Below are 11,982 nucleotides of genomic sequence, written 5' to 3'. Positions count from 1 at the left end.
GGGTTGAAATGCAGAAGCGTCGCTGCCCCTTGAGCCGCAGGACTCGAGGGCTGACACGTGAGAGCTGCTGGAGCAGCCGCGCCCCGTGACCCGCTGCTCCCACGGGAGGCGTCCCCGCAGGAGGGGCTGTGCTCTTCACGGGGTCAGAGAGGTTGGAAAAGACCTCCAAGATCGTCAAGTCCGACCTTTGGCCGAACACCACCGTGCCCGCTAACCCGTGTTGTGAAGTGCCATGCCTGCTCATTTTTTGAAGGCTCCCAGGGACTGTGACTCTCCCCCCTCCCTGGACAGCCCGTTCCAATGCTTAACCACTCCTTCAGTGAAGAAATATTTCGTAACATCCTGAGCCTGCTCTGGCGAGCCTCAGGCCGTTTCCCCCTGTCCTGGTGCTTGTTGCCTGGGAGAGGGTCTGACCGCCTCGTGCTTTTGCCCTGCTCTCCAGGGAGTGAGGTGACTGCCCAGAAACGGGCTCTGGGACTGCTGTGCTGCAGGGGGACAGCTCCAGGTGGAGAGCTCCTGGGACTCATTGGATGGGCTGTAACAGATTTACAGCTCTCAGTGCTGATCAGATTGGAGGGAACTCCAAACCTGTTTCTGGGAAACACAAATGTTTTTGTCAGGATTGTAAAAGAGATGGCATGTAACCAAGTCCTTTGCCAAAGGGGCTTTATATCCTCCTACTGGTTTAGACCTCACTCAAGTAATTTAGACGTCACTCAAGTAATGTCACACTTGGGCGTTCAGTTGTGCACATCTAAATTCAGCTAAAGTGAACAATTCCCTCTGCCCCTTAATGTGTGGGGTGCTCCCAGCTCCATGCCTCTTGTCTGGCTGTAAGTTGTGTCAGTAGTTCTTGTGTGTGCTTGGCAGAGAAGTCATCCTACTCTTTGTTTTCTTTCTTCAAAGCCTGAAGAGGACCAAAAGCTGATTTATTCTGGGAAGCTGCTGCTTGATCATCACTGTCTGAGAGAACTGCTGCCAAAGGTATAAAAAATATCTTTTGCCATGTGCTGAAATATATCAAGAGAAGTGATTTTTTTTTTAACGTGTTTTCCCTTACATTTTTAGCATGAGGAATTGCATGCTCTTCATTTGGTGTACAAATTCAAGACTCCTGCAAATGTGCAAGAAACCAAATCAGAGGTACTTAAGCTAAGTTAACAAGCTGCTCTGAATCTTGGGGTTCTAACTAAAAATGAGAAGTGCTGAATGACCATTTTAAAGTTCCTGGTACTGCAGGTTTTCCCTGTTAATGTAGCAGCAGTATTAGTTTGTGATACTTTGTTTAGGAATGTGAGAATGTATTTGGATTAAGCTGAGTAAAAAAAATTGACTCTACAATTCATCAGTAAAGATTCTCATGACATCTGTTAAGAAATATGAGAACTATCATCTAGTTGTAACACGCTGCTCAGGGGAGAAATGCTTTCTGGTAAATTCATTTTTAGTAAAGAGAATATGATTTGTCATGTTCCAGGCTCTCTTAGACTGAGCTTGTGGGCAGAACACACAGAAGTTGGGGAAGTGGTTCTGATCTGTATGGGGAAGGAAGAAAGCTGAGAGCTCGGACACTTTAACTGCTCTCATTAATGACTCATCTTTGACTTCCTCTCTACAGGCTGAATCTTAGAGCTTGAACTTAGTACTTACTGTTTTCAAGTGCAAATGGCCAAACCCAGTCCTTACTTTGAAGTGGGTGGGCAAATGTTTCTAGAGGTGTGTTCCTGTTGCCCATTATAGGCAATTTGAGCTTACCCTACCTGTGCCTGGTGGTTGCTAGAGGTGAGCCAACTTTGGCTGGATATTATACAGATTTATCACCACAGAACAGCTCTTGAACTCTGTGTACAGCAGGTGGTGCATGCAAGTACAAACTTGCCATAATAAAAAGCCAAACTGCCTTGTGTGCGGTTTCCTCTGTTCCCTCTGATGGGAACCAGATGGGCAGTGAATGTGTGCACGAGAAGTAATAAGTACAGTGTAGATCTGGTGAAAGGGAAGAGTAACATCAAGTCAATTTTGCATCCCAGTCATTTTTTTCTTTTTAAGGAACTTTAAAGTACTGTTGGAGGTGCTTGTGGCGTGGTGCCCAAAAGCAGTGTCAGCGCTGAGTGGTGCCGTGCAGGACTAAGTGTGTGAGCTGGGTTAGCAGTGTTAAAAAAAGAACATATTCTGGGTGATGTAACCTTTTTGCATAAGGTGTGTGTGGTGTCCTGAGTGAACCTCACTGGCTGCACTGTTCTCTCTAGGTTAAAGCTGATCAGCACAAGTCGTCATCAGAAGCCAGTCAGGAATCTGTATCTTCCTCAAATGGTGGAAGATTGAATTGCTCTTCAGGTGGCCAGTCTTCAGTAGAAGCCAGTAATGGGTAAGTACATTTTTATGTACATAAGTAAGATTTTAAATGTTGTGTTTGTGTTTGGATACCAGCTCCTTATGCCACACATACTGTCTTTTGTTCACAGAACATGGGCCAAATATGAGGCTACATATAAAAGCTTTAGAGGACATAGAATAATTGGGGTTGGAAGGGACCTTTAAAAGCAAACCTCATGTCATGAGGGGCACCTTCAACTAGATCAGGTTGCTCAGAGTCCTGTCCATCCTGGCCTTGAACACACCCAGGGATGTGGCATCTAAAGGAAAATGCACTGTTAGTTGAAATGTTAGTTGAAAATCTTCCTTTTATTCACATGGGTAAAGATGTGTCTCTAATATTCTAGAAGGAAGAATCAGTTTTCCATCTCAATGCACAGAATGGCAGAACCTGTTTACATTGTTCTGTAATAAATTACTCTTGCTGTTTGTCCACTGTTTGCTAATGAATGTGTTCAAATTTTGACCAAGGCTGGAAACGACTCGGCATCCCTTCCAGAGTGTGGCTCCTGGCTTCTCTGCTTACACAACCTACAGCATGCTGCAGATGTCATGGTTCCAGCAGATCTATGCAAGGCAGTACTACATGCAATAGTAAGTGTTCTGTCCTAAGCTACCAGTAGGAAGAGAAACTGTAATACAAGAAGTTGAGAGCTCCGGGCAGTTCTTCCTCTTCTGATGGTGTTTGGAGACTCTTTTTCATTGGAACTCGTGCTGAATGTTGAGGGAATGCACCTCTAACTGCCATGTGATCTCTGTTGCTGTTCAGGCCACTGATTCTGAGGCTTACCCCCTGCAGATCTCTGACTCTGATCAGGAGGGCAGGAGTCTCCAGAGAAAATGTAATCCTGCTGATGAGCCTTAGCTCTTTTTTTGACTGCTCAAAGTAGCACGCAGCTGCTTTGACTGGAGATCAGTGACAGAGGTCAAGCTGAGACTGGCAGAAGGCTTTTAGGCAGATTGCTCTAAATTTTTTTGTGAAGTATTGATGTTATTCATATAGGGGAGTGTGCCTGGTTTGACTGGCTGAGATCACTGTACAGCTCTAATGGGTAGAACTAAAACTTTTTAACCCTCCTGTAGCCTTTAAACTTGATGCTTTCTGCTTGCATGTGATGACTCTGTTCTTAAAGACAGACAGGTTTTTCAGTGCCTGTGTTAAGTGTGAAAAGATTTGACTAAGCCTCGTTCTGTACTCTGCTCTCTGGTTCCAGCTTGGCTTCTACTGCTGCATCTGGTGACCCATCCCATGCACAGCGTTCTCAGGAGATACCGGTGGCTCCAGTGACACCTCCAGCTCCTCTCCCAGACCCGTTTCCTGCACAGAACCAGCCTGGGAACCAGAATGCTGCTGCCCAGGTTAACGCAGTGGCCAACCAGAACCTGCGGATGAATGCCCAAGGGGGTCCCCTCGTGGAGGAAGAGGAGGAGGGTGGCAATCGGGACTGGCTGGACTGGCTCTACTCAGCAACACTGTTATATGTTTTTGTCAACATGGTCTATTTCTACTCCAGTATCAGCAGACTCCTCCTGGTTATGGGCGGCACCTTTCTGATGTATCTGTAAGTGTATGGGATGAATATTTACTATTCAGAAGTGTTCCACTGAAGTACTGAGCTCAGTGCTGCACTCAGCTGCCTCACCACTTGTACCTGGAAAGGGCCAACCACTCCTCTGTCATGGTATAACTCAGTATAACGAGGTCTGTACTTTTCGTGAGGTAGTGCTGGTTTTCTATATTCTTTGTCATGCCCTTTTTTTAGGGTGAATACAGAGAAGTTACCCAGGGTTGTACAAACATGGTAATCAAGCAGGCTCTTTGTACTTCCAGTAGAATGCTGGGTGCAAATCTGGATGTAGTGCTGCTTGCTTGGAATGGGAGCAGATGCTCCCCTTCCCCTCCAACCCCATGGTTTGCTGTGAACTGGAGGCTTTGAAAGTACTAAAATGGGTCAGGGCTGAAAGACCTTAATATGCTGAACTTGTTGCCAGCAGCTCTGAGCAGTCAGATGTGGAGCTGTTGGTGTAACAGGAGGGAGTAATGTTGAAACAACGTTAATTAAAATCTGTTGCCTTCCCCAGGCACCACGCTGGATGGTTCCCATTTAGGCGAAGACCAGTTCAGCCCTTCCCAGGCAATGTTCCTCCTCAAGCTGCTCCAAACCAGGACCAGAACAATAACTTAGAGGTATTGTCTTGCTGTATTTTTAAACCATGAGAATGAAACCCTGTCAAGTTTCACTTTTGGTTTATTTATTATGCATAGCAAAAGCTTCCCTCTAAACCTTTATAAGAAACTGTCTTCCATGGGGGAATAATTTGCAACTGAGTCCTCCACTGGTGTAGTATATTCATTCCTTTGTTCTACAAAATACTTCAGACTGAATGTTATCTTTTAGTTGCTTCTGCCCTTCAGGAAGTTGTAATGGAGAGTGGTCTGTCACAGTCTGTAACTGAGGACAGAGTTCAGACTACACCTCTGTAGGATTTGGGTCTGCAAACAGTTTGTGAGTCTTGTATTTCAAGCTGACGCTTCTGGTTGATGTCAGTGAAAGTTAGTTGGCTGTAAATACATAATTCACCTGATCTGGTGCTGCATGTCTGTCCTAGACAGTGTTTTTGGACACACAGTGAGGGTTAACCAGTGTGCATCTTGGTTTTTTGACTTTGTGTCTGGGGATACTTGGAAGATTTTATATTCAGACAGTGACACTTGGGCAACAAAACCTGCTGTTGGATCTCTGATTGTTGTAATGCGTTTCTGAAACTCTCATTTACCAAATATCCTTTCCTTTGGCAGGGAGGAAATGCAGGCAGAGCAGATGCATCCGAGGCACCTCCCGATGAGGGACAGGCTTTACAAGAACTGCAGCAGGCTAATCCTTCACTTATGAGCACAGCATGGGTGTTTTTCAAGACATTCTTTGCATCCCTCCTTCCAGAAGGGCCTGGAGTGACCCAGAACTGATTTGTCACCGATCTGCTTGTCTGGAAACTGCAGTGGGCACCTGAGACAATCCGATACCAACTCCAAACCAGACGTGGAAGGCACTTCCTCTGGCTTTCACTGGCCAAGCAAATAAAGCTGCAAAGAAGCCTTACGTCGTTACAGCCTAGAGACTAAAATGCCTGTCCTCATTCCAAAGAACTTTGTTCCACAGCATTTATTAGGTACCTGTGTAGAGGCTTGGCGTTGTGAACTTGTGCACTTAAATGCACAGGCTCCGAGCGGGTGTGCAAAAATGTTAGAGAAGCAAATTGCTTCTTCTGTGCAACGTGATTCCTGTTGGAATGTTTCAAATGCTGTTTTAATTACACTGAGTGTAGGATCTCAAAAAAAAAAAATTTTTTTGCTAGATATGCATTAGTGGATTTTTAGGGAAAATCCATTGTTAAATTGCTTCGACCGTATTTTTAATTTTCTTTGTAAATATTTTCCTATGAAGGATGTGTTGTGCAATCTCCTTGTTGGACAAAGTGGAGGACTGTAAGACAGTGACCTGGATAAGCAATTACCTCAGTGGAGCTGCAGACTAAATGTCACGTTGCCAAATTCAAATAGTTTAAACTCAAGGTTTAATTCTCCTCCCTACCCCCCTCCACCCCCACTGCCAAATAATGGGAGAAGAGCGTGTTCAGGTCTGTGTAGCAAAACATTATGCAAGGTGTAAACTTCACTCCTTTTGGATGCAAAGTCGAAGCAGTCTAATACCTATATTCAACTTTGCATCCTCGTTCCACTGTGTCTCTCCTGTATTATTTCATTGTGTCCCCTTTCATTTCTGATGTGGTTAAGGGCTATGATTCCAATAAAATTTGCAGGCATTTATATCCACGTTTGTATACACCTTACAGCAATTGGAAGACTACCTGTGCAAAGCACAGGATGTGCTCTTGCCTTGTTTTGTCATGAAAAATTATGAGTTGGGATATGAGGGGCAAAGATGCTTGCAGAGCCTTAAACTCAGTTCCTTGCCTGTGTTCTCCAGCAGCCTTTAGCAGTGCCTTGGGTAGCTTGTGTTTGCTCACTGACAGTGGCTGACACAAGTGGCCACGGGCAGGAAATTCCACAGGTATTTGGAAATTTTGACCTCTTGAGCCCTGGTGTGACTGCTGGTGGAGTTGCAACACACTGTCTTGGCCCAGGGTTTTAACTTGGCTTGAAATGTGCTGTCCAGGAACAGCTGCCACTCATGGAACTTGGAATGCTTTTCCTCAGTGTTGCCTGCACTTGGCAGGGCAGTTTGTTTAGGAGTGTCTCATCAGGGCTGACATGCATGAGTTGGTACAAGCAGTTGTAACTGCTTGATCTTGCCACTTCAGGCTGATGTTAGACATGGTTTGTTGGTGTTTCCTGTGGTAGGGAGCTTAATCCTAGTGGTGTTTTTGCTTTGAGCAATTCCTTTTCCAGCTCTATTACTGAGTTGATTTCCTGCCACATCTCCAGTTTGCTGGACACTTGGAAGATGGGTAGGACAGTGGTAAAATACTCTTTAAATATTTAGAATTAAATAATTTGAGATGAGGTGAGTTTTGTTAATTCAGGTATATCCTGCATAAGCCTTTGAGGATGTTCTTGGAGGAGATACCCCCTCTTTCTTGCCTTGCTGGTGCTCTGACTGTTCAGATGCCACTCTGGGAGTTGCAGTTGCTGAACAAAGGCATCCCCAGAGTTGTGTGCCCTCAGGCTGTGTCCCTGTGCCCTTTGGTAGGCACAGGGTGGGTTCCAGGTGACAGCTCTCACTGCAGCTGCATCCTGAGCCACTGCACTGGGGGGATCCCACAAGTGTTTTGTGGATGATGGAGTTTTGGTTTTGGGTTTTTTTTCCATTCAGGGTGTAGCAAACAATCACTCAGGTGTCTTGGCAAAGTGCCCACATAACTGATCTGTGCTTGTGCCCAATATTGGCAGGAGAGGGGATTTCCTGGCAGCCAGGAATAAACTGGGTATGGTTTAGGCAGCAAGCACATAGTGCTGGATTACTTGCAAAACCTCTAATCTGACAGCAAAACATCTGTTGTTGTCCTGAGGCTTTTGCTGCTCCCATGAGCAGGCAGATTGGTTTAAAATTAGTTGGAAAACTAGTGATGTGTAACTAATGCCACTGGAGGGGTGCAGTGAGGCTCCTGGGCCTCTGAGTGTTTCCTTAATGGCTCAGTGAAAGGCATGACCTCTGCCACTGGGTGGAGGGAAGCTGTGAGTGCAGCAGAGGACATGTAATGTGGAAGTAAATGCTGTATAATCCTGCAGAGGCAGCTGCCAGCAGTGCACCCGGGCAGGAGCACCAGGATGTGAGAGGGCAGTGCCTGGCTGAGGGCTCTGAACACCAGTCACTGAGCCAGCCAGCCTGGTGTTACATGGAGCTGGGAGTCCGAGGTGGCCCTAACCCCTGCCACTCATCCCCGACCAGTGGAGGCCTCTGCTTTGCCTGAGACAGGCTGGGAGCAAGCAGGGATGGCTGAGGTGTGGAAGGAACTGTGTCAGCTCAGCCTGGAGGGATGGCAATGCAAACAGTGAAGTATGTAAGGAGGGATGGCAAGGAAGGGGATACAGCCCTCAATGCCAGCTGTGGGTGACAGCACGAGCCTGAAGGGGAGGGAATCCAGGTCAGACACCAGAAAAAAATGAGCCTTGAATCTTCCAGAGCAAAGCTACTGAAAGAGCATAGGAATTCCAGAGAGGTTTTCTGGGAGTAACTTCTGTGCCCTGTGCTGGGATGGAATCTGCAGAGAACAGAAGGGGCCTTGAGGCTGTGGGTTTAGGAGGTTGGGTTTGTCTTGGCTCACACTTCAAGCTGTGTCGTTCTGCTGCTGGTTTAGCTCCTCTGCACACTCGTGAGCACAGCTACACAGAGGTGTGCTAGAGCAGCTCTGCTGCAGAGCTGTACCTGGTCAGGTCAGGTGCAATCCTGTGCAACCTGAGGCTTTTTGTGTGGGATTCCCCGAGAGCAGGCGGGTTGTGCAGCAGTGACAGTCCACAGGGTGGCAAAGTGAGCAGCGGGATAAAGCCAATCCCTCTGCTGTCGTGTGTCCTGATACGCTCTGGCAGCTTGTTCAGGCTGAGAGCAGTTCTCTGTCCTTGCTGAAAAACAAGTCGTGGGAGAAATGAAGTCTGTTCTTCTCAGGCATTTTTCTTGTTGCAGAAACTCCCAACAGGCTGCTTCCTTGGGAAACCACTGAAGTCCTGTTTGTCACCATGGGTATGCTCCTGTCCTCCACCTGTGGAACATAAATCTCATGAGAATGGGGTTGCTGCTGAGCAGATAAGCTGTGGATGGTGGGGTGTGGGTGTATGACTTCCCCTCTTCTCTGAAGAGCTGTTTCACTTGTGCACGTGCTTGTTCCTGTTCTCAGCAGCCAGGGACATCCCAACAGCTGTGCACTTGCCCAGCTGAGTGTTACAACCTCCCTCTGGTCTTTGTCCTGTGATCCATCTCTGGCTGTGAGGCTGGTGGGATTTGCAAAGCTGTGCATCCAAAGGGTCTCTCTCCTCCGAGGCCATCCCAGCGCTGTTCCCCCATTGCATCACCAAACACGCCAGCTGCATCTTCATCATCTCACCTCAGCCCCTCTGCTTCATGAGAATAGCCCTTGAAATGTCTGCTAGTATTTAACGTGGTCTGAATATCAAAAGGAATGATATCATAGAGGTGACCCAGTGCTGTTGTACAGCCTGGTCCCAAACCTGCAGTGAGGGGCTTGGGGTCAGTTCATACTCAGCTGCCTGCCTAGGAGGGTTGGGCAAATCCTGGGAAATGCTGCTTCTGGGCCCATGTCTTGTGCCTGCTCAAGTGGCCTCTGCTGCTGAAGAACCATCCAAATTTCTTATATTAGCACTGAAAGTCGTATTTACTGATCTTTGTGTGGATTTGGCAGTGCAGGATCAGTGCTGCAGAAACAATTCCACTTGACATCACAAGTCTGTATTCAAATGTTGGCAGAGCTTTAACTGGTTTAAAGAAAAAAATCTTGGTTTAATATGTTATTTGTCTGCATTTTGTAAGCCTCTAGGACAGATGGGAACAGTGGTCTTGGGCTGACCCTCCTGCCAGCCCTGGGCTGAGCTGCTGTGTGAGTCCTGGCAGTGGTGCTGGAGCCCATCCTGCTTACAGAGCAATGTGGGGACAGGGTACCTGGAAGGCTCTCTCAGGAAGCAGCTGCAGGGTAGCACCAAATGTTTGGGTCACAAACAATGCAGCACAAAGATTAATGGCACTGTGATGTACCTCTGCCCTGGACAGCGTGGGGAAAAACAACCTCAGTTGTAGGACAGTCCCCAGCAAGGTGGTGAGTACATGTGTGCATGCACAGCCTTCAGATACATCCTTACACAGCAAATATTTATCAAAACATCTTCCAGCATCCCCTCTGGACGTACTGCACAGCAGCTTGGGTGTTTACCCTTTCTTTGGTGTTTAAAGCCTGTCCTGTCTCCTGCTAGCCAAAATTAACCTTTCTTTAGGCTTGTAAATCTGACCTGACTCCTCCTAGCCTGACCTTTCACTGGGAGGAGGGTGGGCTGTGGAGTCCCTGCTGCCTTGGCCTTTGCTTGGTTACTCCAGGACAAGGATGCTCACAGCATCTCTGTGTTCCACATGCTTTTGCTATTGTAGGCAGAAAGTCTCCAGCCTTCCTGTTCCCACTGGAGGTCAATGCCCGGCAGTTCCCTGTCCTCCTTTTCTCTCAGCTCTGGTTGTCTGTTGACAGCAGACTCTGCAGCAGTGATGGGGTGGGGGAGCTGGCCTGTGAGGGGGCTGTAAATGCACTGGATCTACCATTTGGGTCTGGAGTCTTGGGCTTTCTGCCTTCACCTACCCTGAGACACTGGTGACAAATACCCCTGTATCGAAATGCCCATTTTACCTTTCTTCCATGCTGGTATGAATTGCTGCCCTGGGTAGAGAGCTGGCTGTGGCCTCCTGGGTCCTGCTCTACTTTCCCTTACAGTGACCAACACCAGCCTCAATGGGGCTGCTTCCCTGCTGCAGTGTCTCCTCTGGATCTGCTCCAGTAAAACTTTAACTGTGTGCAACACTCCTGAGTTTGTGCCCTACAATAAATGGGATTGTGTCTTTTCTCTACTGAAAGCTTTGCTGAGGGTGCAGGCACGTGTGCTCATGTGATACCCAGCACAACAGCATCTCTGTCAGTTTGTCATAGAATCCCAACATGGTTTGGATTGGAAGGAACCTTAAATCTCATCTTGTTCTAACCCTCTTCTGTGGGCAGGGTCACCTTCCACTAGACCAGGTTGCTCCAAGCAACCATCCAACCTGGCCTGGATCACTTCCAGGGGTGGGGCATCCACAGCTTGTCTAGGTCAGTGAAGTCACTGACACAGCCAACCTGTGCCAGTGCCTCATCACCCTCTGAGTAAAGAATTTATTCCTAACACCTAATTTAAATCTCTTTTAGTTTAAAAACATTGCCCTATCATTATCTGCTGGTATAAAAAGTAGCTCTCCCTCTTTTTGATACTGGAAGGGGCTCTAAGGTCTCCCCAGAGCCTTCTCTTCTCCAAGCTGAACAACCCCAGCTCCCTCAGCCTGTCAAATGATGGTTTAAGTGTCAATTTTAGTGCCTCACCTACCTCTGTGTTTGCACTGCAGCACCTGAGGAGCCCCCTCCTACTGTGTCTGCAGGATTCCCTCTATCCCAGGTGTCGGCCACTGTGCTCACATCCCTTGAACTCCGAGCTGCTGGGGAGGGCTGAGCATGTCAGAGCCGTGAGCTGAAGGACAGAAACTAGAGCTGGTACATCGTTAAAGCCCCTTGAATTCAAATCCCTTTCTAACATGCCTGTGCCCTTTGCAGCTTCCTTCTGGAAAGCTGCTGTGGTGGCTGAGATGATGGCACTGGGCTGCCATGTGGGCTCTCCACTGCTCAGACACCCTCTGTCTGTATGTTGTGCTTCCAATGATTTACCTGTTCGCTCACAGCGCAGGGTGGGCTCTCGGCGCAGCCTGTCCTCGGCCACGCGCTGCTCGTCCTGCAGCAAAGCCGGAGGAAGCCTGCAGATGCTCGGCTTCCCTCGGCAGGTCAGTGACCGTGAGTGCCTCCCGCAGGGTACCCGAGGCCGTTCACCTTCTCAACTCAGGAAGAAAACAGCAGGGCAGGGTGGGGGCTGCCGGACAGCAGGGTCCCCAGAGGAAACGTGCTCGCCTGGCGCAGGGAGGATGGGATGAGGCATCTGCCAGGGAGAGCAGGGAGGCTGGCACCTCGTCTTGCTCGGGGGGTTGACAAGTTCTCACCTGTCCTTCTCTGTCAGTCTTTGCTGGCAATATGGTTCATGGGAGCTGCTGTGAGCCTCCTTGCTGAAATAACGAAATAACCCTGCTCTGTTTTGTCCTGGAGCTCGTTTTGGGAATGGGATGGGCCCCAGCACCATAACAGAGGTGCAGGGGTGGACAGTGGCATGCAGGCCGGGTGTGAACTTGGGTCTCTGAAGTCCCCAAATAGCAGCTGAGAGTCTGGGTACATAAAAAGCTCCAGCTTAGTGGGTTCCTTCCCACAGGGAAGGTGGCAAACCAAAGATCATCCACAAATCCAGCCAAGAGGCAGAAAGTACCACAGTGCTCTGGTCATGGAGTTTTCCAGGGATGTGGG

The 11,982-nt window shown here is 48.1% G+C and overlaps 1 protein-coding gene across 1 annotated transcript in view; it reads left to right on the top strand.

Annotated features, from left to right (window-relative positions):
- The window catches only part of HERPUD1 (homocysteine inducible ER protein with ubiquitin like domain 1), an 11,191-nt gene extending 4,984 nt beyond the window's left edge, over window positions 1–6,207 (top strand). The window contains exons 2-8 of the mRNA XM_029965506.1: window positions 839–984; window positions 1,069–1,143; window positions 2,250–2,368; window positions 2,848–2,970; window positions 3,591–3,938; window positions 4,459–4,564; window positions 5,177–6,207. Of these exons, the coding sequence (XP_029821366.1) occupies window positions 839–984; window positions 1,069–1,143; window positions 2,250–2,368; window positions 2,848–2,970; window positions 3,591–3,938; window positions 4,459–4,564; window positions 5,177–5,344 (1,085 nt within the window). The 3' untranslated portion in view covers window positions 5,345–6,207. The remainder of the gene's footprint in view (window positions 1–838; window positions 985–1,068; window positions 1,144–2,249; window positions 2,369–2,847; window positions 2,971–3,590; window positions 3,939–4,458; window positions 4,565–5,176) is intronic.
- Window positions 6,208–11,982: the final 5,775 nt, after the last annotated feature.

Source organism: Manacus vitellinus, unplaced genomic scaffold (genome assembly GCF_001715985.3).
Source record: "Manacus vitellinus isolate BGI_N305 unplaced genomic scaffold, ASM171598v3 scaffold_10_pilon, whole genome shotgun sequence".
Classification (NCBI taxonomy): Eukaryota; Metazoa; Chordata; class Aves; order Passeriformes; family Pipridae; genus Manacus; species Manacus vitellinus.
The sequence above is the reverse complement of the archived record's forward strand: the minus strand, read 5'-3'. Positions and strand labels throughout refer to the sequence as shown.